Source organism: Hermetia illucens, chromosome 3 (assembly GCF_905115235.1).
Source record: "Hermetia illucens chromosome 3, iHerIll2.2.curated.20191125, whole genome shotgun sequence".
Classification (NCBI taxonomy): Eukaryota; Metazoa; Arthropoda; class Insecta; order Diptera; family Stratiomyidae; genus Hermetia; species Hermetia illucens.
In genome coordinates this window covers 65,388,351-65,416,176 of record NC_051851.1, presented here as the reverse complement: position 1 = coordinate 65,416,176, position 27,826 = coordinate 65,388,351, and the positions used below count along the sequence as shown (strand labels likewise).

Below are 27,826 nucleotides of genomic sequence, written 5' to 3'. Positions count from 1 at the left end.
AAGAAGCGTTCGGAGTAAAACTGGCTACACTCCTTACACCGCCCATTATACCTTTGTGGTAGTTCTTAAGAAGGATAGTTGGAGAGTGATAGTCCTTGGCACCAGCATGCCAGTAAATGAACGAACATATAATATGTGAAGTCAATGCTGGGGAGCACTAGAATATGAAGCTTCACCGAAAATGAGTCAGTTTTAAACGGATTGGGAATTGGTGAGGTTTATTTAACTGAAATGTCGCAGAAATTACAGAGTTTTATTAAAGACTGGACAAAATGAAAGCAACTATTATGGGAAATTGCAGAGTTCATTGTACGGGCGGACAATGTATCTCGGTGGAAGGTTATTTTTGACTCCATGCTCGTGAACTTGTCACCATTTACATTAACTTGGCTAACCCAGAAGAAATGAAACTACTATTGTGTTTATTCTATACCTGTTTCTCAAGTCTTTTCCTTTATTCTTGGATCAAAATAGTCGTAACAACTGCACCTTTTCTGAAAATACAAGTTCTCTTGTTTGCCCGGTAATGCTATGTTTACTCAGGGGTAGTATCAATCACATTTGTTTGCTCATTGTATCCAAATGTCTTCAATATTCTCTACACATACACATAGCACACTTATATATCATTTTGTTGTTTATATTCCTAATGTTTATATTTTACACATTTATATCAACTTATCATTGTCAGGAAGGATATGATTTATCATTTTCATTACATCTGAATTTGTTTTTCATCTCCTGCTCTCCATGATTTCTCTTTCAGATTTGTTCCGCTTTTCCATTCATGTACACTTTTTTGAGTTTTTGTTTTTTTATTTATTTTACATTTATAGCCTTAAAACTAAATCCTTACTCCTTAAAATGGTACTGGTATGTATTTTGTTATTAGATCCAAGTCCTCCGCTGTTTTGGTCCATCAACTGTGTCATGGTCAAAAGGACGATTGCAATTGTCCGGATAACAATTGCTTTCGTTATTGTTGTTATTTTTGCTAAGTGAATTTGGATTTCGCATCTGTCAGGACGCAGTTGTACGAGTGGTTGTCCAGCGTTGTTGCAGCCCGGCCGAATTATTTCGGTATGATTGGTAGTCATTTGTGAATGTATTCATGGCGTGAAGACCCGCCGAGTTCGATGTTAAATAGGAGGAGTTTATACCAGGAGTGGATGTTATGTGCATTGGGATACGTATCGAGCCTGCAATTAGAAACGGAAAGTTTAAATTATTATTAAAGGTGCGTACCGTGTTTGAGGGCATGTATGTTTTGTTTTTTGTTTTAAATTAATATTGGAGATGAATCGTGCTTCGACGTGAAATGGAAATATTAGGTGACATTTCAGAATTAGTTGCAAATGAAAGGAGCAAAGGAGGAGCTCGGCGGCTCAGGTATGCAATATTTGACTACACGATGGTTCCAATAATGTATATATAGCCCATAGTGAATATCCTTTAAATGTATCCGATATTCAATTCAATGTGATGTTGACATTTTATCTTGTGGTGAGTAGTAATTTGGCAAGAAAGGGACAACTTTGACCTACTATAACTTTGATAGTAATAGTTGGATTTCTACCAAACTTGCCAGTATAATGCCTCCGATTAAAGTCTATCTACTTCAAATTTTATGGATCTAAAATGAACTTAAGGGGAGTTTGCAATAACTTTATTCCAGCAGATATCGCAGCGGAGAGCATTTTGAGGCCTAGATATCATGTGCGCGACCAACGTTCAGATTTTTCGGTTATAATTGACTCCTTTCGGTCCCCCACACGCCTCCCTTTGCATCCAATGGCAAAACTAATATCTCATTCGAAAAGTGCAAACTGAGCCCTTTTATTTGATTCCCACAATTCCCACTTTTCCAACTAATTTCGTATCAATAGGAGTAGCTGGTTTTGAGGAAATGGGCGTGACAGGCAAACAGTAAACTGATGTTTATAAGCAACCAGTTATATGAGTTTCAATATATTACTATATAAATTATGAAGCGAAAAAGTTTTCTTTTTTAGGCAATGCTGTTGAATTTCATTGGATAGTTTCCTGGTTAAACTTAGCAAGTTTATCAAAATATGTTCAGATCGGCTGATTAATTTGGTCTCTTAAGTGTCACGGTGATATGGTGATACTGGAGTTTGTGACATACCACAGTGCGGAGATAATCGCTCTCGTTAGACTACATTTTTTGAAGGATTTCGATTTTGGATGTGCAAGAAAATCCTCAAATTTTGGCACCATAAATCCAAAAGTAGCTCGGAAAAGTATTTGAGCAGGCCGAGCAGCTATTTGAATCCCAGGTTGATCTGGTTTTTTCGGCCTCAATATCTTCCTTCCAAGTATGCCTTCTGTCTAAGTGTATTACTAGCTATTTTACCTCTTCAGGATACCGTTAACTTAACGGGGGTCATACACGTTTCTTCAGTATGAATGCGGCACTTTGTTTCGTTGACTTTGATTCTCCAGCAAGGCAACAAATGCTCAACTTCTCTCATGTATTTCCCTATGTGTGCGGAGTATTGCCGTATCGTCAATGAAGGGATAAGTGAATAGGCGCTCATTTGTTGGCAAATCTGGAGATGCACACTACTTTGGGGTATTCCCGCTTTGATGATCTATGTTTTTCAAAGTGTTGTTGAAGTTTGGATAGTAGGAGTTTCTCGAATAGCTTTGATAGTGAGGGAAGTGGGCTTATCGGTCTATAGAAGGAGGCAGGCAGAATCATTATTATTTCTAATAATCTCCAGCATTTCGCGTGGTAACCAAGTTGTAAGACACCATTAAATATGCATATCATTCAGCTGAATGACAGCAGACTTTGACAGTTCTTGTAGCTTCTTTCTAGCTGCTGCCAGATTGTTTTCCGAGTACACCATTTGAGTGGCATATTGTAAGCGAGCACATTTTTTTTTTCGAAAAGCGTTTGGAGAATCAGCGTCTGGTTTCGCATCACTTTTTGTATTGCGTTTTGCGTTAATGTCGTAAATTAATTCATACGTTGAATGAGTTGGACCATTCTCGATTCAAGATTAGTTGAGGATTCGGTACCCTACGTGGACGCATCAACGTAAGAAAAAATGGTTCGTGTCTCTTTCGGAGTATACCATTCTTCTTTGCTCCTGTTATGGACACTGTCGTCACACGGGACATCCAACGTTCAACTTCTTTATGCAGATGATGTTTTCTTCACGTCTGAAGTAATTACCCCATGCAACACGGTCTTAAATTGCAGATGACGTTTTCTTGGCGTCTCAGAGCAAAGGTGATCTCGAGCAAATTTTCGAAATTTGAAATGATCGCCTCTTGTAAGTCGGTGTCAGATTGAATTTGTATAAAACTGAATTTTATCGACCGATTCACATGAAACAGGCACTATTACTGTCTGTGGCAGTCACCTGCCCAGAAGTAAGCGATTTCTGGGGTCAATGCGTTATTCTGGGTTATCAAATTGCTTCACGCATTAGCCCAACCTCGGGGAAGTGGTGTTCCCCGACTAACGTTCTTTGTGATCCCCAACTGATGCTCTTTGTGATCGACGTTTCAACGAACGTCTTAAGGGGGTCATCCCGTGTGAAGGCCGTTTTTTTGCCTTTTTTTGAAAAATTATTTTGGGGACTGGATAAAGATAGGAACGTGATTTTTTCACCATATGTTTATTGATATCTCTAGTAGATGTGTTTTTCATCTGGATATCGTAACTAGTTTTTGGAATACGTGTCAATTTATGCACCCATCTCCAAAAAAAAGTGTTTTTCTGCTGCCACGTAGGAGGGCGCTGTGTTCATCTGAGGAAAAAAAACTAAACGGCATTTTAATGTGGACAATATTCCACGGTCCGCAAACTAGGATAATTAGAAAATATTAAAAGGTAAATTTTTGGTGGGCTTTGAAATTTAATTTTTTGGATTTTGGGGTTTTTTTACGGCTTTTTTTATGAATAAAAAAAAAACTACCCGTCCGATTGCAATTATCCTAGTTTGCGGACCGTAGAAATATGTATTAAAGAAGTCGTGAAAATTTCAAAGAATTTGGTTGGATAGATTTTGAGCTATGGCGGCAGCCGATTTTCAAGATGCAATTTCGAGAAAAACGCATTTGAAAATTTAAATGTAACAGTAAAATTTTCACTCACCATTAATCTACTATACCTGGTCCATAGAGAGCACCCTCCGTTTCTTCAAAAAAGTCTTGTAAGGCTAATTGTTGCTCTCTGATTTCAATTGTGGCTCTTTTAGCGAGGTCAGTCGATCGTCGTTCGGACCGTCAAATTCGCGCTTCATTACGGCGGTCGATATAAACCTGACATATGTGACCAGCTTGACATTGTCACTAGGATTTTGAGAATGCCATTAAATCCTTCATTGAAAATAATTACAGCCAGAAAAGTGGCTATTTCTACGACCTTGGCCCCAGAATGAAGGTGTTTGGGAGCGAAAGTCCAGATCAATGCATTTAACGACTCATTGTTATTCTGGGTCTCTGCTCCTAAACATCTGTTCAAGAGATCATCTGGTGACAAATCTTCGTAGATTGGTTTGATGACTGTTTGAACTGCTTCAGTCAAAGGTGCCTTCTCGTGGTGGAAACTATACAGTTCTCTTTCCGCTTTGCGCCATTTGCACTTGCATTTGCAACTGTCCTCGCATGCTGGGCAATTTTGATGCTGAGGATTTTCGTCTGTAGAACATTTATGGAAGAAAGTTTCCCAAATTTCTTGCTTCATTCCTTCTATCGAATTTGCGTGTCGACGAATAGCTAGCCCAAAAAATGTAGTGAGGTCGTTAATAACCTTATCAGTAAGTTTTCCAGCCTCTTTTCCACCAATGCCTTTGTGATTCTTCTTTGCATTTCTAAGCCGCGTTCCCATTCTTTTCTCGAAATGTCCTACGCATTCCCTTTTTACTACTACGTATATTTTATTATTTGCAGAAATTTGCAGAAATACCGGAGAAAACTCCAGCAAAATCCAATATACAATATACAAAACTTATCGCAATTGGAACATCCAGGTTCATGCTTGCTAAAAGTTTCTTTACTGATGTTGATGCGAAGTCCTTTTTCTTCTCTGATAAGTATCGATTCCCATGAAATACTCGTTTTTTTAGTGCGAGCATGACGTTGAACGCTAAAGCGATTTCCCTTCGTACGATTCATTTAAAACAATCGCTGAACACTCAAACAGCACAATACTTACAACAAAATATAACTGAGTATAGCTTGAAAGCCTTTCAGTGCTCACTCTAGACTGTATTATCCTTTTTATTCCAAACAGCAAATAAGTTTAGACAATTGATTGGTTTTCCATCTTTTTATATATATACCTGTGTTCGACTTTGTAAGGCTCAGGTAAAAAATGATTCAATGCTCTTTCTCATTGAGTACTCTAGCCGCGGCTGCAAACTCCTTACCTGTTTAACACTGTAATTTCTGAACGACTAGGAATATCGGAAAATCCCTTTGCCCACATATTCTCCACTATATATAGACACAATTCATGCATGACGGCCTGCCAGTTACGTTTCACCTTTGCTGAGTTTTTTTGGTTCCAGCTTTTCATTACAGAGAGCTTATGGCACCGAAAGCACCACCCAAGTACCGACAAGCCGTAACATTATTAGCTCAACTCTGGACGTGGAAGGCCCTCAGACGAGAGTTTGAGATATTTTTATGGGTGAGCATTTACCAGAAATGTTCACCGGCGACAAAGATGCGGAGAAAATTCTCGCTCACAGCCTAAACAAACATGAAATCTTCGCCCACAGCCAAAACAAACACCGGTTGGTGGAATCATTTTTCATTCGATCACCGGCCACCTGAGCAGTCAAAACTTCGGACACATTACCCAAAACTGTACTGTTGTACACAGATGTGATAAGTGCTCGAAAACACACCCTTGTGGGGAATGCACGAGGACTGCAGCCGAAGGAGTACTCTGCTGCAACTGCGGTCAAGCAAGCCACCCAGCGAGTTATCGCCGGTGCCCAGCTTATAAAGAAATGGTAGCCAGGAAGGAAGCTGCCAAGCAAAGAAGAGTTAATGACAGCTCCCGAGCCAAGCGCGCAGTGACACAACTGTCACAAAGCTTGACCAGACCCAGCGTATCGTACGCGCAAGCTGCCAGGAACTCTTTACCAAGAGTGGCAGTACAACCTACTCCCACCCCCGCACCAAACGCCTTCCGCCAACGAGCAGTGGCAATTCGCTGCAATAAAACTTATAATGAATCTATGGAGTTAAATATCGTTACCTTTAACTCCGCGTCCCTGATCTCACACGCCCAACGTGCCACTGCCCAAGTGTTGATTGACAGTCTGAAAGCAGACTTATACTGCGTTTCAGAAACTCACCTCAATAGCAGACATAACGTGCAATTCACCGGGTATAATATTATCCGGAACGACAACAACACTGGCGGTGCCCTTTTAGTCAGAAAAGACTATGAATTTGAGGAAGTCGTTATACGAAACCTGCTTACCTCTTCCGCTGCGGCGGCAATAGTAAAAACTACTGATGGTAGACGGATTTTGGTGGTCTCCGTATACATCAAATGCAACTCTCGAAATGAGCAACTGGGACAAGATCTTAAGATCTTTGGCAATCTCCAGTTAAAGTACAAGTACCTCATTTTCGGTGGCGACTTCAACTCGAGGCACACCTCCTGGGGCGATACGGCAGTCAACAGAAATGGGGAAACCCTGCTTAAATGGATCCAAGACCCTCACTCGCCAGCCTACGTCGATTTGGTCTTGCCAAATTCTCCGATAAGACCCAGTAGCCAATCAACCATTGACTACTTCCTCCTATCCGAGGAAACATCCCTGAACTTTCAAGTGATATCTTGTAATACTCTACCAGGCATGTCTGACCACTTCGCAGTACAGCTTAAACTGTCCTCGTCCTCTCAACTGCGAAAGCGAGTGATGACCACCGTAAGGTCCTTCGCCCACACTGACTGGGACAAATTCAAGGCAGACCTTGCACCAAGGCTGAACATGAAAAAACTCGCAAATGACCGCAATCTAGCGGACATGGAGATCGACGAAGCCATCACCTTGGTCACAGATGCCATTAATACTGCTACACGCAGAAATACAAGGCTTATCAAAGTCGACGAGTTAAAATATAACTCAGTCCCTCACGATATCATACTCCACATGAAAGTCAGGCAAATATGGCGTAGGAAACTCAAACGGATTTTCCACAAACACGGAAATAAAGTTAATGCTGAGTATAAGGCATTACTTTCCCGGGTTAATTGTCTGAGTACAATAATTCGGCAAAGAGTGGCGAATTTCCGCAACAAAGAACTGACAAGGAAACTAGCAGATATTAAGCCCGGCCCTGATATGTTTCAGCATATCAACAAGCTAACCGGCAAACATAATTCCCGCAATATCGCTCTTTCCAAGAACGGGGAGCACATCTGCAGTGACGCTAGGAAAGCGCAAGTTCTCGCGGAATCTTTTGCGATTCAGCTCAATTCCCCTCCGCCTCAAAACAACCCGGCTATATCGTCGATTGTTGATTCAACAATCAAGACCTTCGTCTCTGAGAATTCCAAGAAGCTAACTAAATTGACCTGAACCAACACCTCAGTCAAGACATCGGAATCACAACATTTTCTGAGTTTACCTCAACTCATCGACTTAACCAGAAACCTCAACGGTAAAATGTCAGCCGGGCCTGATGAAATCCCGAACGTTGTCATAAAGAACCTCCCCAGAGCCTCACTGAAGTTTTTATTAGCAGTTTTCAACAACTGCATTAATAACGGCTACTTTCCATCCACGTGGAAAGTTGAAAAAATTATTGCGATCCGAAAAAAAGGAACCAACAACGAGCCAAGCAATTTCAGGCCCATTTCCCTATTATCCAACCTTGGCAAACTGTTTGAGAAAGCATGGACAATTGGGCTAGTCCAGCATTGTAATCTCAACAAAGTTATCCCTGACCACCAGTTCGGATTCCGCTCTAAACACGGCACCCAGCACGCGCTGAGCTACCTTCACGACGCGGTCGTCTCAAGACTTAACGGCAACAATAAGCCCACAGTAGCATGTGCGTTAAACTTGGAAAAGGCCTTCGACTCCGTGTAGGTAAACGGACTTATATATAAATTAATCGATAATGAGTTCCCAGTCCCGATAATTAGAATTGCGTTAAGTTTCTTCGAAGATAGGTACTTCTTTGTCAGCGTGGGGAATGAATTCTCCGATCTCTTGCCGGTAACGTCGGGTGGTACAACTGCGGTACACAAGGATCCATTTCTGGGCCAACTTTCTATAACATCTTCACGGCTGACGTTCCGATCCCTGATTAAGGCGTTGAACTGATCCAATTCGCCGATGACACGCTTATTTTCGCTTCGAACCTCCATCCCAACAGGGCAGCCAAAGCGGTTGAGAAATACATTGTAAATCTCTGCAGGTATTACCGTAGTTGGGGAATCAAGATTAATGAGGGAAAAATGCAAATCTCCACTTTTAGGAGAAAATCTAGATACTTAGGTTCTAGAGGCATCCACAGGAAAGCTAAACGCTTGAAAATGAGAATCGAGAACACCTCAGTGAACAGATCTAGTTCGATAAAATACTTGGGAGTAACCCGGCATGAACTCCTCAAGTTTAAACCCCACCTTCAGCTCGCTATCAGCAAGGCACGCGGTGCAGTCAGTGGCATCTACTATCTTCTTCGCAAGACAGTAGGTCTCAGCACCAAAACCAAACTGACTCCAAGCCATGGCAAAATGCGAGTCATTCGAACGCCGAATCCTTAGACATTACACAGGCTTGTCATACAACTGGAAAACTAAAAAGATCGGCAAAAACGCCGAAGTGTATAGGCGAGCCAAAGTCAAACCACTTCGAGAATACGTTTTCACACTAATGGAAAGGTTCTTCGAAAGAATGGAGGATCGCCCCAACCCATTAATTCGGCGTCTCTACCAACAGGGTAAAACCTCCCCATTGGCCACATTCTTAAGGCCCTGCCAAATCGTGAGTTCATCTCTCAGACCAAAAATCCTAACCCTTTTTGAAACTCCTTGCCTGGTAGGGGTGGATAGAGGATAAGCACAGGAAATTGTAATGTGCTCATTGTATATATTTGTTAAGAATTATTTATGTTAGGTTAAGTTATGATATTTTAATTAGGTTAAGTAAGTAAATTTCATGCCTTCTCGCACCTTTAGTGCGGGCGCAGTTTGAAAATGTCAAGTTCGAGTACAAAATTGTCAAGATCGATGTATATAAATAATAATATACACAGTAAAGTAGATTACAGAGAAGGTCGGGTTGGCCAAACTATGTGTGACTATTACGTTTGATAGCGTTAAGATCAATTAGCCTTATTTAAGCTAGCAGTAAGTAATCATTGTTTAGTTGTAAGTCACTATTGGATAAATAAATCAAATCAAATCAATCTGAGCAGTCAAACCGACAAATCAGCTTGTTAGCACTGATGAAGGGAACAAGTGGTTCCCGAAATATCGGTTTTTGGAAGAATAAATATCTACACCAGCGAAAAAGAAAAAACAATTTTTTTTTATTATTTCAGATCAATTTCATCCCATCGACGTAACGGCCGCCGGTCAAATGTGGACTCTTCAGTCGTGGCTGGCAAACCGTTTAAGGGGGAGGGGGGATAGCTCTACCTCCTCGGTCGTCTCAAACCGCTCAGGGTGGTGTTCTGTCCATAGCACAATCTCATAAGTCATTAGTCTCGATGAGAGTCTTTGTAACAGGGAAGCTCCCCATACCTTATTCCCTTGGATTAACGTATATGGTATAATTCACTATGAGACTAAAAAATATCCTCTTAATTTGATTTGTTAGATGAATAAGGAGCATTTAATTCGAGCATGCAATCGTTTCCGGCATCGGATAGAGGATATTTTTTCTGCTAACGGAAGTTTTCTTGAATTATTTTGTTACTATCTGACACGTTATGAAAAATTAGTTTGAAAACTTAATTCAAGCCATAGTTACACAATAAGTTTGAAAGACAGTTCTACAAGTTTAGGTTAGTTTAGGTTAAAAAACAATGGAGCAATCGTAGTTTCGAGCCCCTAAGCTCAAATGGTTTTAATGTACTATCGCTAAGTGCATCTAGAAGAAGAGGTGAAGTTTCCTGCTTTATCACTTCTAGACTCTTGCTAATCTGTGGATGTTTCCTAAATCTAATCTCTTAATCCTCTTGCTAGCATTGTCCATATATAGTTCTCCACCACCCCGACTTTTATCAGGTAACACTTTCTAGAGCAGCGCATGGTAAAAAACCGCTCCACTTAGGTTCCTTCACAAAGACTTTTGTATAACGATAGAAGCTCAAATCATTAATTCTCCGCGAATCCTTATGAACATTTTTGCTGAAACATCGGGTGGCAACTCCGCCAAAGAATTCCCCAGTCCTATATAAGAAAGGAAGAAGAAATTGCTATAGTCTCAATGACCGTCTTAAGTTTGGGATGAAATCTTATGCCCTATAAACCGTGTGCACTTCCCTTTGAGTTAGGGGTTAAAAATGTATTCAAAATGTTCTCTCATTGTCGTAAAAGGCGACTAAAAGGAATGCCCGCAACCTGCAAATTTAAATTCTCTTTCTTTCTATCGGAAAAGTATGCATGCCTCCAATAGGGACGAACTTATTGGTTACGATCTCTAGCTATCGTATAAGTTAGTGAGTAGGCTTCTGGAATGTGCGTAGGCATCTGGACCACGAGCTCAACTACCACGAACATGTTCGATTTGCCCAATTTGAGCGGGAGTTCCAGCGTTTGAAAGCAGTACAAAAACGTGTCTCTCACTGCAAGACCCAATAAATGAGATATCAAGGGTACGTCAAATACAAAGAGAATTTGGTTGATGTGATCGGTGTTTCGTTTGGGAGCGCTGTAAGCGCCAGACGCACCAAAGATAGTCCATTAGAGAGAAAACTGGGAAAAATCCAAACGGCGGAATTTGCACGTGGAAGAGATTTCCAGGGGAGAAACACGTTTGCAGAAGGTCTCGATCGGCTATTAGATGGAGTCCTGAGAGTGCCTCGCGGTGATCATCATGGTTAAACTGAACTCTCAACTCTGCCTTTTTTGGTGATGGTGGAGAGACGCATCCGAGAACACTCTAAGAATCATTTGGTTGAGCATTGCGCGAGGTTTGGATCTCTGCTTCACCCGCTCTTTGGAAATTTCGTGAAGGCTTTGGCCAGAGTGAACTGAGAGGGTATCTGAAGAACTCTTCACAGGAGGATTGTACTGGACGCCTTAATATAGTACTTATTACTTTTCAGAGGGACATTTGATGACCCAAAATGTCACATGGGGCATTCAGGTAACTTTTTTTAGGAATTCAATGTCCAATCCACTTAGCGAAATAATTTTTACTCGTTGACGGTGATGATGATGACATGATATCAAATTCATGTTGGACTAGTGGTTATTAATAGTGTCCTCGATGTGAGAAGGTTACCGAAGCATAAACTGCGCTGGAGACCAATACCATGCTAGAACGAAATGTCACTGTCGCATAATCGCATAATAGTAGCATCTCGTGGATAGCATCGTGTCCAGATAGCTGAGTGGTTAGAGCACAAGGCTGTCGTATGGAAGATCGTGTTTCAAATCTCACTGGTGGCAGTGGGAGTTTTGTCATGGTATGACGTCGGCTACTAGTCGACTCCTGAGTTAAATTAGGGTAATAATCTACTAACACACTTCAAGGCCCTGATCCAAAATGGATTGTTGCGCCAACGATTATTATTATTATTATAGTAGCATCCCCAATATATACTCCACGAGATGTAGAAAACAAATATTCTAAATGGTACATTCAGAGAAGTGGAGGTATCTGTACACCAATAAAAATCCGATGATTCGCGGCAGCATTAGAGAAAGGACGAAACACTTTTTACCGATTCAAATGAATCTAGGAAATGGAAAAAAATACCCAGGAAGCCGAATTTAGCTATTTACTTACAAAAGTGGAACAGAATATATAGATGCATCAAGAACTGACCATCTTCCGTAGTTCAAATATTTTCAGTTAAACAAAGCAGAATGAGAGACAGGTGGTCGCCTTTCCATGTGCTTTAATTTGGCAATAGGCCATGCCATCAACAAAGTATCTGTCGATACCGCAGTAACACTGTCGTTGCATTTTACCTGACGCTGGGACCACTTTTAATATTTTTTCACTGAAATTTCTGCTCCCCAGCCTCATCGCCCTCTACCAGGCCTGGGGTAATTCCTAACCCTATTCTTCTTATCAGGGTTGGCTGCTACTAAAGAAATATGCCCTTTTGGTTTTATATTACCACCAGAAGGCGCTAATTACGTGGACTTGAATGTTCTTTCGTTTTCCTCTTATATAACCTCTTCGCCGGGGATTCTAACTGACGATATATATTTAAATAAGCGACATTCGTAATCATGCAGTTCATTATTGTTTCATCAGAGTTGCACTTAGGTGCTGGCAAGCCTGTACACCCGAAATTCGCGATTTTTTTCGAGTTATTGTATATCATTACCTTCATGGTTGGTAATAATTAGCTCGAATGTTCATTTATAATATTTCCCCTCTTCGGTACATTGTCAATATTGTGCCAAAATTACAGGGTGCCAAGAGTTCCGAAAGTCCAGAAATCTACCATCGTTCTAATGATTCCGTACTTTCATATCACATTTTAGAATGAAGTAGAGATTTCCTTCTAGTTTTTGACAGAAAACATATGCTTCCCTTATATTTGAAGTCTCCACTAGTATTAAGCGTTCAACTATTCGGGTTTATTGTATGGCTCTTAACCTGGACCGCAATCTTTTATTCCAAATCTATTCACAAAAAGTGAGGATGAGCTACGGGGATATGGTTACCATCAATAAAATAATCAATTTGCCTTACAACAGCAGTCCTTACCAGAAGACAACAGCACAGTGCAGCCTAAAAAGTCCAGATTTTCCCGGACCATCCAGAATATATTGAGTTAACCTAGTTATTTTGGATTTTTTGCCTTCGCACTATCAGAGATGAACGCGAATGAAAGCGATTTTCATAGGCATTTAATCCCAAATGACGATAAAGATCCAATAAATAGATTTGGTAACAACTTTTAATAATAACTTTTATCCAATTTCACATAGTTCTAATGCTCCCATTTCACATTATTGATAGCCATTTTTTCGATTTAAACTGCTCATATCGGGGAACAACATACTATGCCAGATATGAATTTCATGAAGTAGCAGAAAAGGAGCTTGTATCAAAGGAAAGAAATCAGTACAGAAGCATTAGATTTCAAGACTATCAATTACCATGAACGCACTTTGAGATGCCAGAAAGTATTTGCGACTTATGCTCTCAGACAAGTGAAATCACAAAAAAAGAGGCCAAGGACAACATTCAGAGAAAATTTCAATGGGATCAAAATGGCGCTTTCAGATGATTGCATGGCAATGGAAAGAGGTTGCTATTGAAAAGCTGGACGGAAAAAGAAGTACTTTAGTACTTCAAATAATTGTGCAGAATATAAATGACACTTTCAATGAAGGCGAAGTCAATCTTTTCAATATCAATGCTTGGAGAGTGTTTCGTGGAACCGCGTCCTTTTGTAGCGAGGCTATATTTAATTGAACTGACACAACTGCTGCTTTCAATCATATTTCTTTTTATGGAATATTTCGTGCGCTTTTGGCTCGTTATTTTATGTTATATAAATATGTATATGTATAAAGGAATGAACTGAAATAGGGAAATATTTTCGACAAAAATAATAACTGTTGCTGAAAATCACTGCTGCTCAGCATGTAAGAACAAATTAAGTGCAGGTTAATAGCGAGGGTGAAGACGGGAAACGAATAAGTTTGACAATATTCCACATTTTTCTCAAGCAGTTCTGTAATTTTTATTTCATTTTTTATTTATTTGTAGCACCATATCTTACATTTCACATTAGTTTGTAACGATCTTAGCATAATTGCACGTTGAATTAATTTCAAATGTCGCAAAAAAAGCGTAGCCTCCTTAAGAGCCTTATAAGCCATGACTGTCACAAACACTCTGCTCTACAAATTACAAACCAAGATAGCACTTCACGAGCTCCAGTATCACCAACCTTGGTAACTATTAATTTAGCTTTCAGGATATTTTACTCCGTTTCGAAATCGCTTAGATTAGTTTCATTATATTTCAGGATGTTTTCGGGTGGAATGTTGCGCAAGGATTTAGACAGATGATCGAAATAACAAGAACAACTCAGGACCTACACTCGTTCTTGCTATATTTATATATATTTTGACAAGATTATTCTGGACCACACATTCTGTCAGCTCGAGATAAGTAGTCTTTAATAATGAACCGTATATTCATTGATGACAAAGGCATGCCCCAATTACCCATGGAACACAGAAGTTTTTCGGTACTGTTACCACGAATACTTCAGCGCCAAGCTTCTGGTTTCCCGACTTGTTTTCAAATCGGTTTACTGTCTGTCTATCTGTCTTTTTTTTAGGAGGTGGAAATCTTTAAAAGACACTGGCGTGGACACACCAGCGTGTGGGATTTTGATCCATTAAAACCACCAACGACTCACTCCCTGCACCGCGCAAACCCCATAAAGTATTACATCACGGGGTGGAGTTAGCTCACTCTAGCTTAGTCACCTTTCTTCTATTTGCGGCGTATTCTCTGCCTTTCGCAATTTATTTTGGACAAATGCGATCATGGAGTTGACTACATTTCAGTTCTCGTGTTGTGCTACCGTTTTCGACACCAGATTTTCTGGCACCAGCACTTCTTCTAGAGCCTAATCTAGATTTCTCCTTTCTTTCACAAATCTCGGACAGTGGAAGAATACATGCTCTGGGCCCTCTAGGAATCCATCGCTTATAATTGGAGAAAGAACAGAAGAAGTGATTGCGTTCAAGCTAAGCGAAGTTTATTCTCTTATCGAGTCATGAATCTTGATCCAATAAATCTGACTCAAGCAACATTAAAGTTCTCAGTCAGGTTGATTTTCGCGCTGATCCTATTTGCGTTAATGTGCATAATATCGAAGCCGCCGAAAAGAGCATAAATTTCGAAGATGCGTTGTTTTTAAGGTTTTGTGTGAAACAAAACCTTATTAGAATGGTGACGGTGTCTGTCTGTCCGTCTGTCCGTCTGTCTGTCTGTCTGTCTGTCTGTCTGTCTGTCTGTCTGTCTGTCTGTCTGTCACACCCGATTTATTCGGAAACGGCTGGACCGATTGTCACGAAAATTGGTGAGAGTATGTAATCTGGTGATCCCTTTACATGCAGTAAGTGGCGCCATCTTGCGTTAAGTTTAAGGGGGGGCTCTCCGTACATGTGAATGGAGGGTGCAAATTTTTTTTTCACAGAATGTAGCCAAGTAGGGTATCAAATGAAAGGTCTCAATTAGTACTTTTCGAATCTGGTTCAATATTTGATATTAGATGAAACATAGGGGAGTCAGGGTTGAAAATATGACCCACAAAAAGTGTAACAGGTCTCGTTCTCAGAACCTATCCAACCGAAAAATCTGGAAAAAATCACAGTGGTGCATCTCTACGAAATCTAGGCCTCAAAATATATCCGGTTCCGATATCTGCACAAATAAAGTTAATAATAGTATATTTCCACATTTTAGAAATTTACCCGGCACCCCCCCTTATGTTCATCCCAGAAATACAAAATTTGGCATGAGTGTAAAGAAGAATATAATGCACAGTTTGGTCAAGTTTGAAGAAAATCGAACTATTATTAACAAAGTTATTGGGGGTGAAACTTTACAATTTTTTGTGAATTTCGTGCACTCTACAACCCGCATGACGTCATCATCACATATCAATTCGTCAATACCACAACGAAATGAATTTTTATGAATTGGGTCCCAGACAATTATTTTGTTTTAGTTTTTTAGTTATTTGTCAACCAGACATGTGTGTATGTAGGTATATAATAGATGCGTGCTAATGAACTTTGCGGCTAGTGCCTAATTCAGATAGATATAAGACGTAAATCGGAAATATGGGTACGATAAATTTAGATATGTGCATATATGTGTACAGCAGGTAATAGGCAGTTTGTTTGTTTAGGGTGAGCATGATATCTATGGCTCTAATATGTACGTATGTCTCGTAGTTTGGAAAAATATGAAGGATTATGTTGGATTTGTAGCTACATACGGACAGAGAAATGTGCGTCTCTTACATAAGATGAACACAAAACCTTTATACCCGAAGCGCGAGCTTCCGGTATTCCGACTTGTTTACTTGATGACCCAAGTTGATGCTATTCTGCGCATTACCAGCGAGAAAACGATCACCGTCCTGTTTGAAATTCGGAAAGTGCCTACCTAAACATTAACGTCAAGTTCAGATTCTTTTGCGCCAACGTTGTCTGGGGGAGTTTTACATAGAAAGTTACCAGCCCTACATATTATACTAAACTAGCGCTAGTTTTTATGAACGAATATTTCATATTTTTGTGATGAATTCTACAGGAACTCGAAGAAATTGCAATGAATAATCTACTATCTCCGCTGATTTTGGAATTATTTATGGCGTCGATTAAAACTAACCTTAAGGAAAAAAGAATAATGCCGCTCCAGGTGTGAAAGATTTTGTTGATCTTTAAGGTTTTGTTTCACGCAAATGGATTCAATGGTCTGTTTGTCTCTCACAACCGATTTACTCCAAAATAGCTGAGCCTATTGTCACAAAATTTGTAAATCCCTTTACATATAGGAAGTGGCACCATTTTCTGTTGAGTTTAAGGGGGGTTGCTGCACAAGTGTGCAGCAGGTGATGTTAGTAGAAGTCGAGCAGTCCATCAAGTTTTTATCCAGGAAGGATCTCCACAATCTTATTCAAGGGAGATTATAAGAGTGGCGACGAAAGTGGTAGTTAACATGGAAGAAGCTTTTTTTAATGAGGAAGGATCAAATAAAATTTTGTTGAATTTTTTGAAGGTAAGATAATCATATGTGCATGGAAGGCGACAAGATCCCGGGGCAATACTCAGTGTCCGATAGTTGAGTGGCATTAAACTCAGAAGCGGTGCACAATATGAGGGCAGTAAGTTCTGGAAGTGCGACTGCTAACAATCAGGCAGCGCCTAACGAAATGGAGCCTATTATCAAAGGTTACACCGAGGCCTTGGAAAGATGTCAGATATTATAAAGGGCCGCTACCAAGAGAATGGGAGAGGATTTAAAATAGTGGCGCATCGAGTGGCATTTGCTGACGTATACCGCAGAGAGAAAATCCGGGCCAGGGGTGAAAATTATGCAGAAAAACCGGGCCCAGTGTGAAAATTACAAGCGTCTAAGGTGGGCTTATTTTATATCCATTGAAATTGTAAACTGAGCGATGTACCCAGACCTGTGTCTGATGTCGTCCTCTTGGCTCCAGATCTATTCTTTGCAGCGAGAGTCGCTAAACAGTGAAAATCGTTTTGTCTCATCTTAGCACTCTACAGGTGGGCCGGAATTGATCTAATGATAGCAGTGAAGGTTCGCTTGTACTTGTTTCTTTTTAATCTCCAGATGTGTGTTTCAAAGAAGCTTCTTGGTTAGAAAACCTAGTAGGTGTTTACTTTCTCCTAAGTCTCATTTCTGGAAGATGAAGACCATTCAGTTTATTGCTAACTAACTATTATCAAATCGACGGCACTATCATATGCTAAATTAATTTGCTCTCACGTTCTTGAGTATTTATCCTTCCCAGGCTTAGGTATGAAAACTATTCTAACTCTCTGCTAAAAGGCAGGCTCGTAGAATAGGATAAAATTCCTCGGAAAAATGGGTGTTCTGTACCCTTCTTTAGCATTTTCTAGGTAAGTACATTCAAAGGATAATACATCAGCTTTTGCTTTTTCGATTACGTGATTTTCTAGTTCCTCTCCGAAGACTTCCATGTTTCCGGGTTTGCAGAAACTTTGAATTCGGCACTAGCTCAACTCTGGAGTTGGTGAAAATATTATCCCGTTTTCTAAACGAGCCCTATACAGCCTTAAAATTTCTCTTTTGCCTTTCAGTTCCTCACAGTTTGCTTTAAATGTTACTGGCATTGGACTGACATTCCATAAAGCCCTGCTTCTCTTTAGCTATAAGGTGGGCAACAATTTGTCTTTGACATATCGACGATTTTGGAATAGGAGGAGAGGAGAGAAATAAAAATATGATGGCGATTCTCGTTGAGAGAATGATAATCTATTTTTTTTTTGTATTAGGATAGTAAGAGCCATTTCTCACAGACTAGAAAAATAACTACCTTCGAGGAGGTTCTTCTTAACAATAATCAGAGAGGGAAAGAAATGCATTCATTGGCTTTTAACAGAAAAGCGGTTAGAAAGGCTGTCAAGAATGGGGCCAACATTGGGGCCAAGGTTGCCAATGATGTGCTTGACTTGGGTATGTAAGGCGGAATGCGAGGAGGAGAAGTGCGAATTTGATAAAAGTGGGAGCTCCTGAAAGTGTCCTTGAATTCCTCCCTCACCGATTTTTCTAAATTTCGTAGAGCTTTAAAGTCAGCGCAAACAGCGAAGTTTCCAAAAAACATACATCCATTCCTTGGTGTGAGTCGCAGACGGAGCTTTTTCTGCATTTTAGCGATAAACCTGAATTGCTAAGAGTGCAGGGATTTGGGAAGGAAGGGACATATCATGGAAGTGGGTTTCATTGAATTGTATAAGAGGAGTCGAGGGGTTGATCAGATGCTAAGAGAGTGAAGATGCGATCCTAGTTACTAGTTGCAAGCACAGAATTCAGATCTTTGAAATTGTGCTATCGAAAGTCTAGTTTAGCAGGCTTGTGCACAGCATGAGGATTCAGAGGATGATGAGCATTAAGAACGACCAAAGGTGGCGAATCAATGGATTGGGTAAAGCAACGCACAGGCAGATGCACGATTTCCTTCGCCGTTCAGGTTTAAGTTTCAATTATTTTACTATTTTTAACTCATTCCATTGAAAATTTATTCTAAACATACTCAAAGTCCTTGCGCACTCCTTGCCGTTGGTTACAAGTTTTTTTTTTGAAAACGGAAGTGTTATAACAGCTGCAATACTATTGCCAAATTGTTCGAGCTGTTTGGAGTCAGCATGTTCCCTTGATGATTTGCCTTTTATGTGTTTAATTGACTTGCATGTTCATCATTCAGGTTCTGGGCTGGAAAGTTTAGTAGCTCAATTCTTCTGAGGACAGCAGGCTGTTGACGAGGGTAAGTATCTCCATTTATCTTCTGTGGTTACAAATTTTAACTTTGACTTACATCTTTATTATTATTCTAACTGAAAAATTGTCCGTACCTTCTAACTGGAAGAACTTGCTTTTAACAATTAACTATTAAAATATATGAGTACACATATGTGCACACCTTACATCGGCGATATATACATATACATCAACCTGATTCTCGGTTCACTTTCCCACAACAGTTTCCATATCCCCATTCATTTCAATTTCAAAGCATGCTAAATACCCGTTTGTCACTCCTGAAGTTGATATACTTGCAACAAAGATGGATGACAGGAATTAGCGGTCTCTTAATGCCAGTAATTAGATGCGACAAACAAACTACAAGCTCCACACATTCACCTTTCAAAATTAAGTACATAGAGTTGTTATGCAGATTTGCGAGAGTTTGTTATGGAAATTTAAGCAAGGAGAAAGGAGGCGAAGAAAGTAACATGGCTGGAAAGTGCTGGGATATTAGCTTTCATGAGAATGTATACAGTTGGAACTTTCAAAGAGCCGTAATATCTTAATGTTCCCGGCATATGAACATCTGTGTTTTGACAAAAATGGTGCGTGTTATTAAATTTGTTGTAAATGTTGCTAGTTATGGAAAGTTTCGCAGTTTTCTCCGAACTTTGAATTTAGGATCCTTCGAAACACTGTGAATCTAAACGATTCGGTTTTGGGTATATGTGTGCTTGCTTGCCTAGATTCACCAAATGAAGTGTTGCCATATATTTGCAGAAAAGTAAGAAACTTTTTAGGTAAACTTTGAAAGGATTACGCCCCTCCCTCTGTTTCACGCTCTCTTCAGAAGCAAGTAAAATTTCACCATCTTCACACCATATTATAAACCTTTCCCAAAGTTTGGTCATGGCTTATTCAATACAAAGCATCGTATTACATTTATCCCACAATGAGTACCGTCGTAATCAAAAATCAATCCCAAGAATGAAAATTTCAATTTACTTTTCAAATTTCCACAGAATATTCATGGAACAATATAAGGCAGGCGAACAGTTGGAGAGCCGACGAATCCAATGTTAATTTAAAAATGATTAGGCGGAGAACTCGAGAATTGTGCAAAAAACCAGACAGTCAGTTTCCATGAAGTACTTTGCGGATTAGGCTGAAGCGGATTACTTATGTATATATTATAATCCCAAGGGGAGAAGACAAGAGTAGGACGTTAATGTAACGAATCCACAACAACTAACACCACGATTTTGCTTAAAATTCAATTTCCTCTGTTAAAATCACTCAGCAGATGTTTCATACACACTTGTCAAGGAGGGATGAGCTCCTTCCGAAGTGCTTAATTGAAGATGTCGTACCACGCTCCATATTTGTTTCATCCTGTACAGCAAGAAACAAGCAAGAAATTGGGAAAAATTCCGAAAATTGAGAGAAAATCTCTTCAAGTACCAGCAGAAAAGATTACAAGACAACCGAAAATGGTTTACCCAACCATCTTCCAGTCAAGAGGTCGAGTGTGTGCGGATCTCGGTTCGATATAAAATTAATTGTTGTTCATTTCGTAATGGGCCAAGTTTCGGGTTTGAACAAATAAAACTGAGAAAACGATTTTGGATGGGTTTTAAGTGAAAATGTGGTGACATTTGTGGGCTAGAAAATGTCTTTCCCAATACGTTTGTTTAAAGTAAATTCTCAATCATATTTTATCTTTTGCTTCAGCCCATTACTTTCATTAATGAGTTTTTAGTGTGTCTTCGCACAATTCCTGGAGAAAGTTGTGGGACTTCATCAACCCCAAGTAATATAGGTATAGCTGCGATACAATACATAAATATAATATATAAAAATATAATAAAAAAGATGAAGATTAAGAATTGAAAGACGTCAAAATTGCATAGAAATCGATGGGCTGCAGATTACCGAATTTTTTTGCTATATAACATGATCCATGCTTTGGAACATAGCGGCTGTCGTATCAGGTCGCAAGCTGGTTTCCGGAGTGTGCGTTTTGACTTCTTGATAAGGGGACCCTCAGAATGCTCGCTTTCTCTATTTGAGTGTGGGATCAAGCAGTACCGGGCCCATCGGGGATAATAAAGCTCCCGATTCAAATTCCTTCCCCAATAAAGCACCTAAGCTCGCTGCTCAGACAAGACTAGTTTGTCTAGATGGCTTCGTGGTTAGACCTCTAAACTGCTGCAATGGAAGGCCGCGGTTTAAATTTCACTGGTTGCAGGGAGATTCGTATTGGGATTGAAAGTTGGACATCAGCCGACTAAATCAGCGAGCTAAATCAGGGTAATCATATCGTGTGATTGCAATGAAGTGGCAATAGCTCCTGGTATGCGGTTACCGTATTGAATGAATTTCTGCAACACCCTTCAAGGCCCAGATCCAGTTGGATTGCTACACCAATGATAATTATTGGTGTTCATGGTAGGGGAGGTGGGTAGGTGGTGGTATTGTGGAGAGTACTCCTTTCCCTTTTGCGACACTGTCATATGGCATTCCGGAAGCCTGGTGGAAGTAATCCAGCTGCGGTTCGCTTTGAACAATCAGTCTGAAAATATTGATCAGCATTGGGGCGTCATTAAAAATTGTCTCTTCTCGGTCGTCGGTAATATGCCGGAAAGGCGTCACAAGATTTGGCGGATTACGAAATCGTGAAAGCGGATCGGTGAACGATAGGGATTGCAGGTCCTCTAGATCTCTGCGAGTGATATGTTTTCAGAAGCATGTGATCGCAAATCTTCTGATAGTTCTCTTCATTTATGATGAAGATCAGCGTTCTGCCTTTCATGGATGAAACGAAGGAGCATTGCAGAGAAAGTATTGGGTTTCATCGGAGTAACAAATGATGGGGTGTTACATGCTGCATCGAGATAATTTGAATTTGAAGTCCAAGGTTGGATCCAGTCGCAAATACTATTTCTTTCTGATCTCGGCATTATTCAACGTCAAATGGTGTCTCCATTTTGCTATGTGCTTGGCTAGTGCGGACTTCATGTGTGGGTTGTTGTTCTTTCTCTCTATTTCCATTACCCGGGAATTAAGCAGTCGTATGGGCTGTCCTATGTACACTATTCTTGTGACCGTATCAACGATAACGTTCTTTAGGTGGTTGTGAAGATCATTTGTTGATGCTTCATCTCCAGGACCTCTGTTGACTGCCGTTATTGCGGCATCCATTTCCCTCCTATAGTGACACCTATAAGAGGGAAATGGAGGACTGTATTGTGGATGGCTTCAGTATTCACTCTCACCTGATTGTCAGAGGGGATTGTAGGTGGTGTCGTAATTCGAGGTCGGAGCACCATGATAGATAGAGATAGAGATAGTGGTCCGAGTCTATATTGGCCCCCTTATATGTTCTGACATTCATCAAGCCTGAGAAGTGGCGGCGTTTGATCAGCGCGTGATCAATTTGGTTGAAAGTGGTCCCGTCTGGAGAGGCCCACGCATGTTCGTGAACCGCTTTCCGCGCAAACTAGGTGCTTCCAACAACCATTTCGTGTGATGCTGCTAACTGGATAATGCGCAATCCGTTAGCATTGGTATCCTTATGTAAGCTATGGGAGCCAACGTATCGCCTGAATACTGGCTCCGTCCCTACTTGACTGTTAAAATCTCCAAGTATAATTTTGATATCATACTTGGGACAGGCTTCGAGAGTCCGCTCAACTGCCTTGTAGAAGGTATCCTTCTCCGACTCTGTAGTCTCCTCTGTGGGGGCATGAACGTTTATGATGCTTATTTTTCTAAACTTGCCTCGCAAACGCAGAGTGTATAGTTTTTCGCTTATATTTTCAAAGCCGATGACAGCAGGTTTCATTTTTTGGCTGACTAAGAAACCTACTCCGAGCACATGGTTTACTGGATGACCGCTATAACATATGGTGTAGCGGCTCTTCTCCAGGAAACCGGCCCCTTTCCATCGTATCTCCTGTAACGCTGTTATATTAGCCCTATATTGGGACAGGGTATCGGCTAGCTGCTCAGCAGCATTCTGTTGTACAGGGAGCGCACGTTCCATGAGAAAATGCGCAAATCATTAATCCGTTGTCGTTGCCGGGTTCGTCGTTGTAAGATCCATCCTGTCCGAGGCTCCTTTCGTGGCTTCGTGACATCGGTTTTCTGTGTAGGGTTGTCGGCCCTACCCAACCCCCAACCTGGAGGACCAGTTGGTATATTTTTTCCCGTTTTTAGGCGCGGGAGACTCACCTTCATCCTTCATCGTCTGCAGTTTTTCATAAAGAAGAAGGTTTGGTAGTAGAGCTGTTGGTGATGGTTCAGCAAGCGTTTCCCAGGTTTTATGCTCCATCGTGGGTATTAATCTTCGTTTCGTCCTGGGACCTATACTACCCTTTGACCGCTCTCCCCTTGTATACTGGTAAGTAATTTACGGGTTTCTCTTTCAACCCCTTAGTGATTTTCTATCTCCGGATAGTTGAGTGGTTAGAGCACAAGGCTGTCATGCAGAAGGTCGCGGTTCAAATCTCAATTTGTATCCTGGCTTGTCGTCGGAAACTCAGCTGTGAATGAGTACCTGAGTTAAATCAGGGTAATAATCTCCGGGAAACTACCCAGTTTTATTTTTAGTTTAGTCCTTGTTAGACTTGTTCATTTTATTGAAGGCCATACAGTTGGTTCTCGAAATATAATAGCTGTCTTTCTTAGCAGAATTTTAGTCAATAGAAGAACTACTTTTCGTAACTCACTTAATTTTATTTAACACTTGGCTAACAAACTACCTCCTAATTCAAGCCATTTTGAATATAATTGGCAACGTTTTCGGGAGGGTACTTTATAGCTGCATGTACCAAATAATCAATCGCGGTCGATTAGGGAAACATATGGTAATGCATGTCCTCTTTGGTGAATATGTTAGTTCCTCACAATTATCAATCAGATATTTCAGAGTAAAGTTCGATTGGTGATAGCTGAGATTCACTTGAAGGATGCTGGGATAGAGCAACCCCCTAAATGGCCCGATGCAGAATAGGCGACTACTAGTATTACGAGTCACAAGTTCCATTTTTTCGTCGTCGACACCAAGGAAAACGACAGGTACACAGAAAGTGAGCCATTAGGCATTGCATTATTGAAATCCATAAAAAAACAAGAAAGATAACACAGCTTAACAAAAGTTTGCAAGGAATCGTGCGTAAAATGAAACCTTATTGAAGTTGGCTTACTGTCTGCCTGTTCGCCGTCTGTCTATCTATATGTTTATTAGTTACATGGACTTTGCTTAAAAGCAGTTGTGTCTATTGACAGGAAATATATTGGAAATGTTGGATTTAATTCTCGTTGTTACTAAGGCTCTAGAGTCCGCTTCGGATCTTGTCTTTCAGAATGGATTGCTTGCAAAAGTCTCATTTTCTTTGATTCTCCACTCTCCGTTTAGGTAATCAAGTATTTCCCATGCGTTGGATGAGGTCAGCCCATTGTAACTTTTGCCTCGTGAAATTGTTGGCTCGTTAAATATTTTGTGCACCTCATGGTTGTATCTGATTCGCCATTAAAGTATATTACTAGGAATTAAAGTATATTACTAGGTGCATCACACCTCCGTTAGTACAGAACAAAACTACATAAACTGAAGCGACTGCTCATTTACGAGAATGATGATTTCTTGTTCTTTGTATTTGAAAATATTTTACAATGTTATGTTGGTGATATAATAACACATGTACGGCTAAGCTAATGAAAGCCAATGTTTTTTATGACATTGTTATGTTATTTTATTCAAAAAGCAAAGATAAGATATCACATCACTTAGTAAGATTATGTTTAGCGCATCGCTATTATGACTGATAGCATTCAGTTAAGCAGAAGCCTTCTAAACGTAACATTGTGCTCATGATTGGTGATCTGGGTAAGACCTCGAGTAGCTAACGGGCAGGTATTGTATTGGCGACTGTAGCAATAACGGTCAAGGGTGTGTAAATTTCTGCGCTAACCACTTTGTTGTTGTTTCTGATGTAACTGAGAGGAGGGGTATGGGATTTCCCTCGGTTCGCAATTGCATGACCTATTTAACATAATATGTCCCTTCTATACGATGTGGGTCATGCTACTCAAATTAAACTTTTCTAATCCATTATTGCTTAAAACTGTAAACGATGGTACATTCCCTGTTTTTGACTTGTTTCAAGTATCATGACTGCAACCATATTCACGTTCAGAAAGGGGGAAGGGTCAATCTTTACCTCATATTTATGAAATTTAAAAGTGGATCTTTTTGAAAGCCCTTTGTATATTATGAACCTTGTCACCCACTTCATCGTATTATCCGGCAACGTTCTTCATATATGCCAATTGACACCTAAATTCTTCATTCGATGCCAACAGAAATTTTTCAAAAATCTTACTTAACTTTTAATCAATCGTTCGTTTCATATTCAGTTATCCATGCTTTGGAATTCATTTCAACCATTCTTTCATTTGGAAGCTATATCAGATACGTAAAATTACGATAAAAGATCTATATCGTAAGATTAACTCCTTAGTGTATGTAAAATCAGGCACAACGACCCTCTTATTGAGCCGTCAAATCGTAGCTCTTCTTCTATTTTATTAAAACTACGTTGGCTATAATACAACTCCTTTAAAATTTTTCAATATCAAAAGTAAGTTGTTCTTCACCTTAATTTTGAAATTCTAGGACAAAATTTAAGGTATGATGAAATTCCAGACGATGCAGGCAAATATGATGAATTTTCAGGCGATATGAGATGCATTCTGGGGCCCAGATGTTTTAAAACCTGTCTTGAGGTGAATCACGCCGGGTTTGTCAAAAGCTGCGGAACTACTGACGCAATACACGCTGCGCGGTTACTCATGCAGAAACACCGCGAGAAGTATCGCTTTTTACATTGCCTTCCACTTAGTGCCAGAAGAACTCGTGCGCTGGCTTCAATTGCTTTTCCACGATCCGAAAAGTAAAGTTCGAAGTATGGCGCTTCGTGTCTCTGTTGGTGTTCATCAAGAAAGCGCCCTCTCAACACTCCTCTTTGTTCTTGTTATGGACACCATCACACGGAATATCCAACGTCCAGCGCCCTACACACTGTTTTATGCAGATGATGTTTTCCTAGCATCTGATAGCAAAAATAATCTCGAGCAACTTGTCCAAAAATGAAATGATCGCCTCATGCAACACGGTCTCAGATTGAATCTAAACAAAACTGAATTTTTGGCGACCGATCCCCATGAAACAGGCACAATCACTGTCAGCGGCAGTGATCTGGCCAGAACTATTCGATTTAAATACCTCGGGTCAACACTCTCAGCCAATGGAGAACTGCGTTATGAAATTGCTTCCCGCATTAACGCAACCTGGATAAAGTGGCATTCCACAACTGGAGTTCTTTATGATCGACGTATCAACGAACGTCTCAAACCGAAAATTTGCAGCAATGTTGTCCGTCCTGTCGCTCTCTATGGTTCTGAGTGTTGGCCAACTATAGAAGACAATGAACGGCGTCTTGCGGTAATGAAAACAAAGATGTTACGTTGGATTAGTGGCGTGACACGTTTTGACCACATCCGAAATGAGGATATCCGCGATTGTTACGGGGTTGCACCGATCGTGGAAAAGTTGCGAGAGAGACGTCTTCGATGGTATGGTGACGCAATTCGTGCTAACGAGAATTCACTTGCCAAGATTGGTTTGAACATCGAAATCGATGGTAAACGACCAAAAGGCAGGCCTAAACAACGGTGGCTTCATACGCTGGATGAGGATTTAAAAGCCTCGAGATTGCACCCAGGTCAGGCATTCGATAGAGCCAAACGACGAAACCGATCACGACGAGCCGACCTCGCTTGTGAACGGGACAAAGGCTGAAGAAAAAGAAGATGCTTTAAATCCTGTCTCACTTCAACCCTTTTTTAGCGCCACTCTCCTATTTAGGATTCGTCAAATCCGCGACCTGTTTCATAAAGTACTAATCGAGGCCTCTCATTTGATATCCCACCTTGTTATGTTTAGATGAATGAAATTTGTGAACCCTTTTCCTTTGTATGTTACTCCACATAAAATCATGTGAAATTAGACTATTCGCTTCCAGACACGGAAAATAATGGAAAATAAATCTATAATATGTTGGAAAGCGAGTCATATGTGAATGGGTTTGAGGATTTTTCTATTAGGTGTGGTAAAAAGAAAGAAAGCCTTCTATATACTGCACTGTATCAGTCCAAACGGCTTGCACTAAACGGTGTTAGAAAGACGACTTTTTGCACTAAAAACACTTTTTTTGGCAGTTCTATGATTGGTTGAATTAGCTTTGTTTCAATGCCCGTTAACGGTAGGCATAGGTGACTAAAAATACACCATATTTTATAGTTAGCTAAAAATATGAATATTACAAGTATTTATGAAGTATTTAAGGTTTTGATACTATTATAGCCTGTTATGCGCAATTCTGCGTGCGGCCCGGTAATTTTAATTTGAAAAATGCATCACACTATGTCAAAAATGTCGATAAAATTAACGAAACCGTGAAATTCGGCCGTCATATAAGTGCTATTTCGATTGCGCAGCAGCTAAAAATTGCCCAAGTAATAATTTATTCAGGCATGATCAGTGAGTAATGCTAATATGATCTTAAGGCTTCTTT

At 40.2% G+C, this 27,826-nt stretch overlaps 1 protein-coding gene across 5 annotated transcripts in view; it reads right to left on the bottom strand.

Moving 5' to 3' along the window:
* Positions 1 to 427: 427 nt before the first annotated feature.
* Positions 428 to 27,826, bottom strand: part of LOC119652680 (tachykinin-like peptides receptor 99D) — a 321,905-nt gene continuing 294,506 nt past the window's right edge. For 4 of the 5 annotated variants that reach the window (XM_038056952.1, XM_038056955.1, XM_038056954.1 and 1 more), the window contains one exon: positions 428 to 1,199. In XM_038056952.1, the coding sequence (XP_037912880.1) occupies positions 1,021 to 1,199 (179 nt within the window). In that variant the 3' untranslated portion in view covers positions 428 to 1,020. The remainder of the gene's footprint in view (positions 1,200 to 27,826) is intronic. The other variant, XM_038056956.1, reaches the window with a different exon arrangement.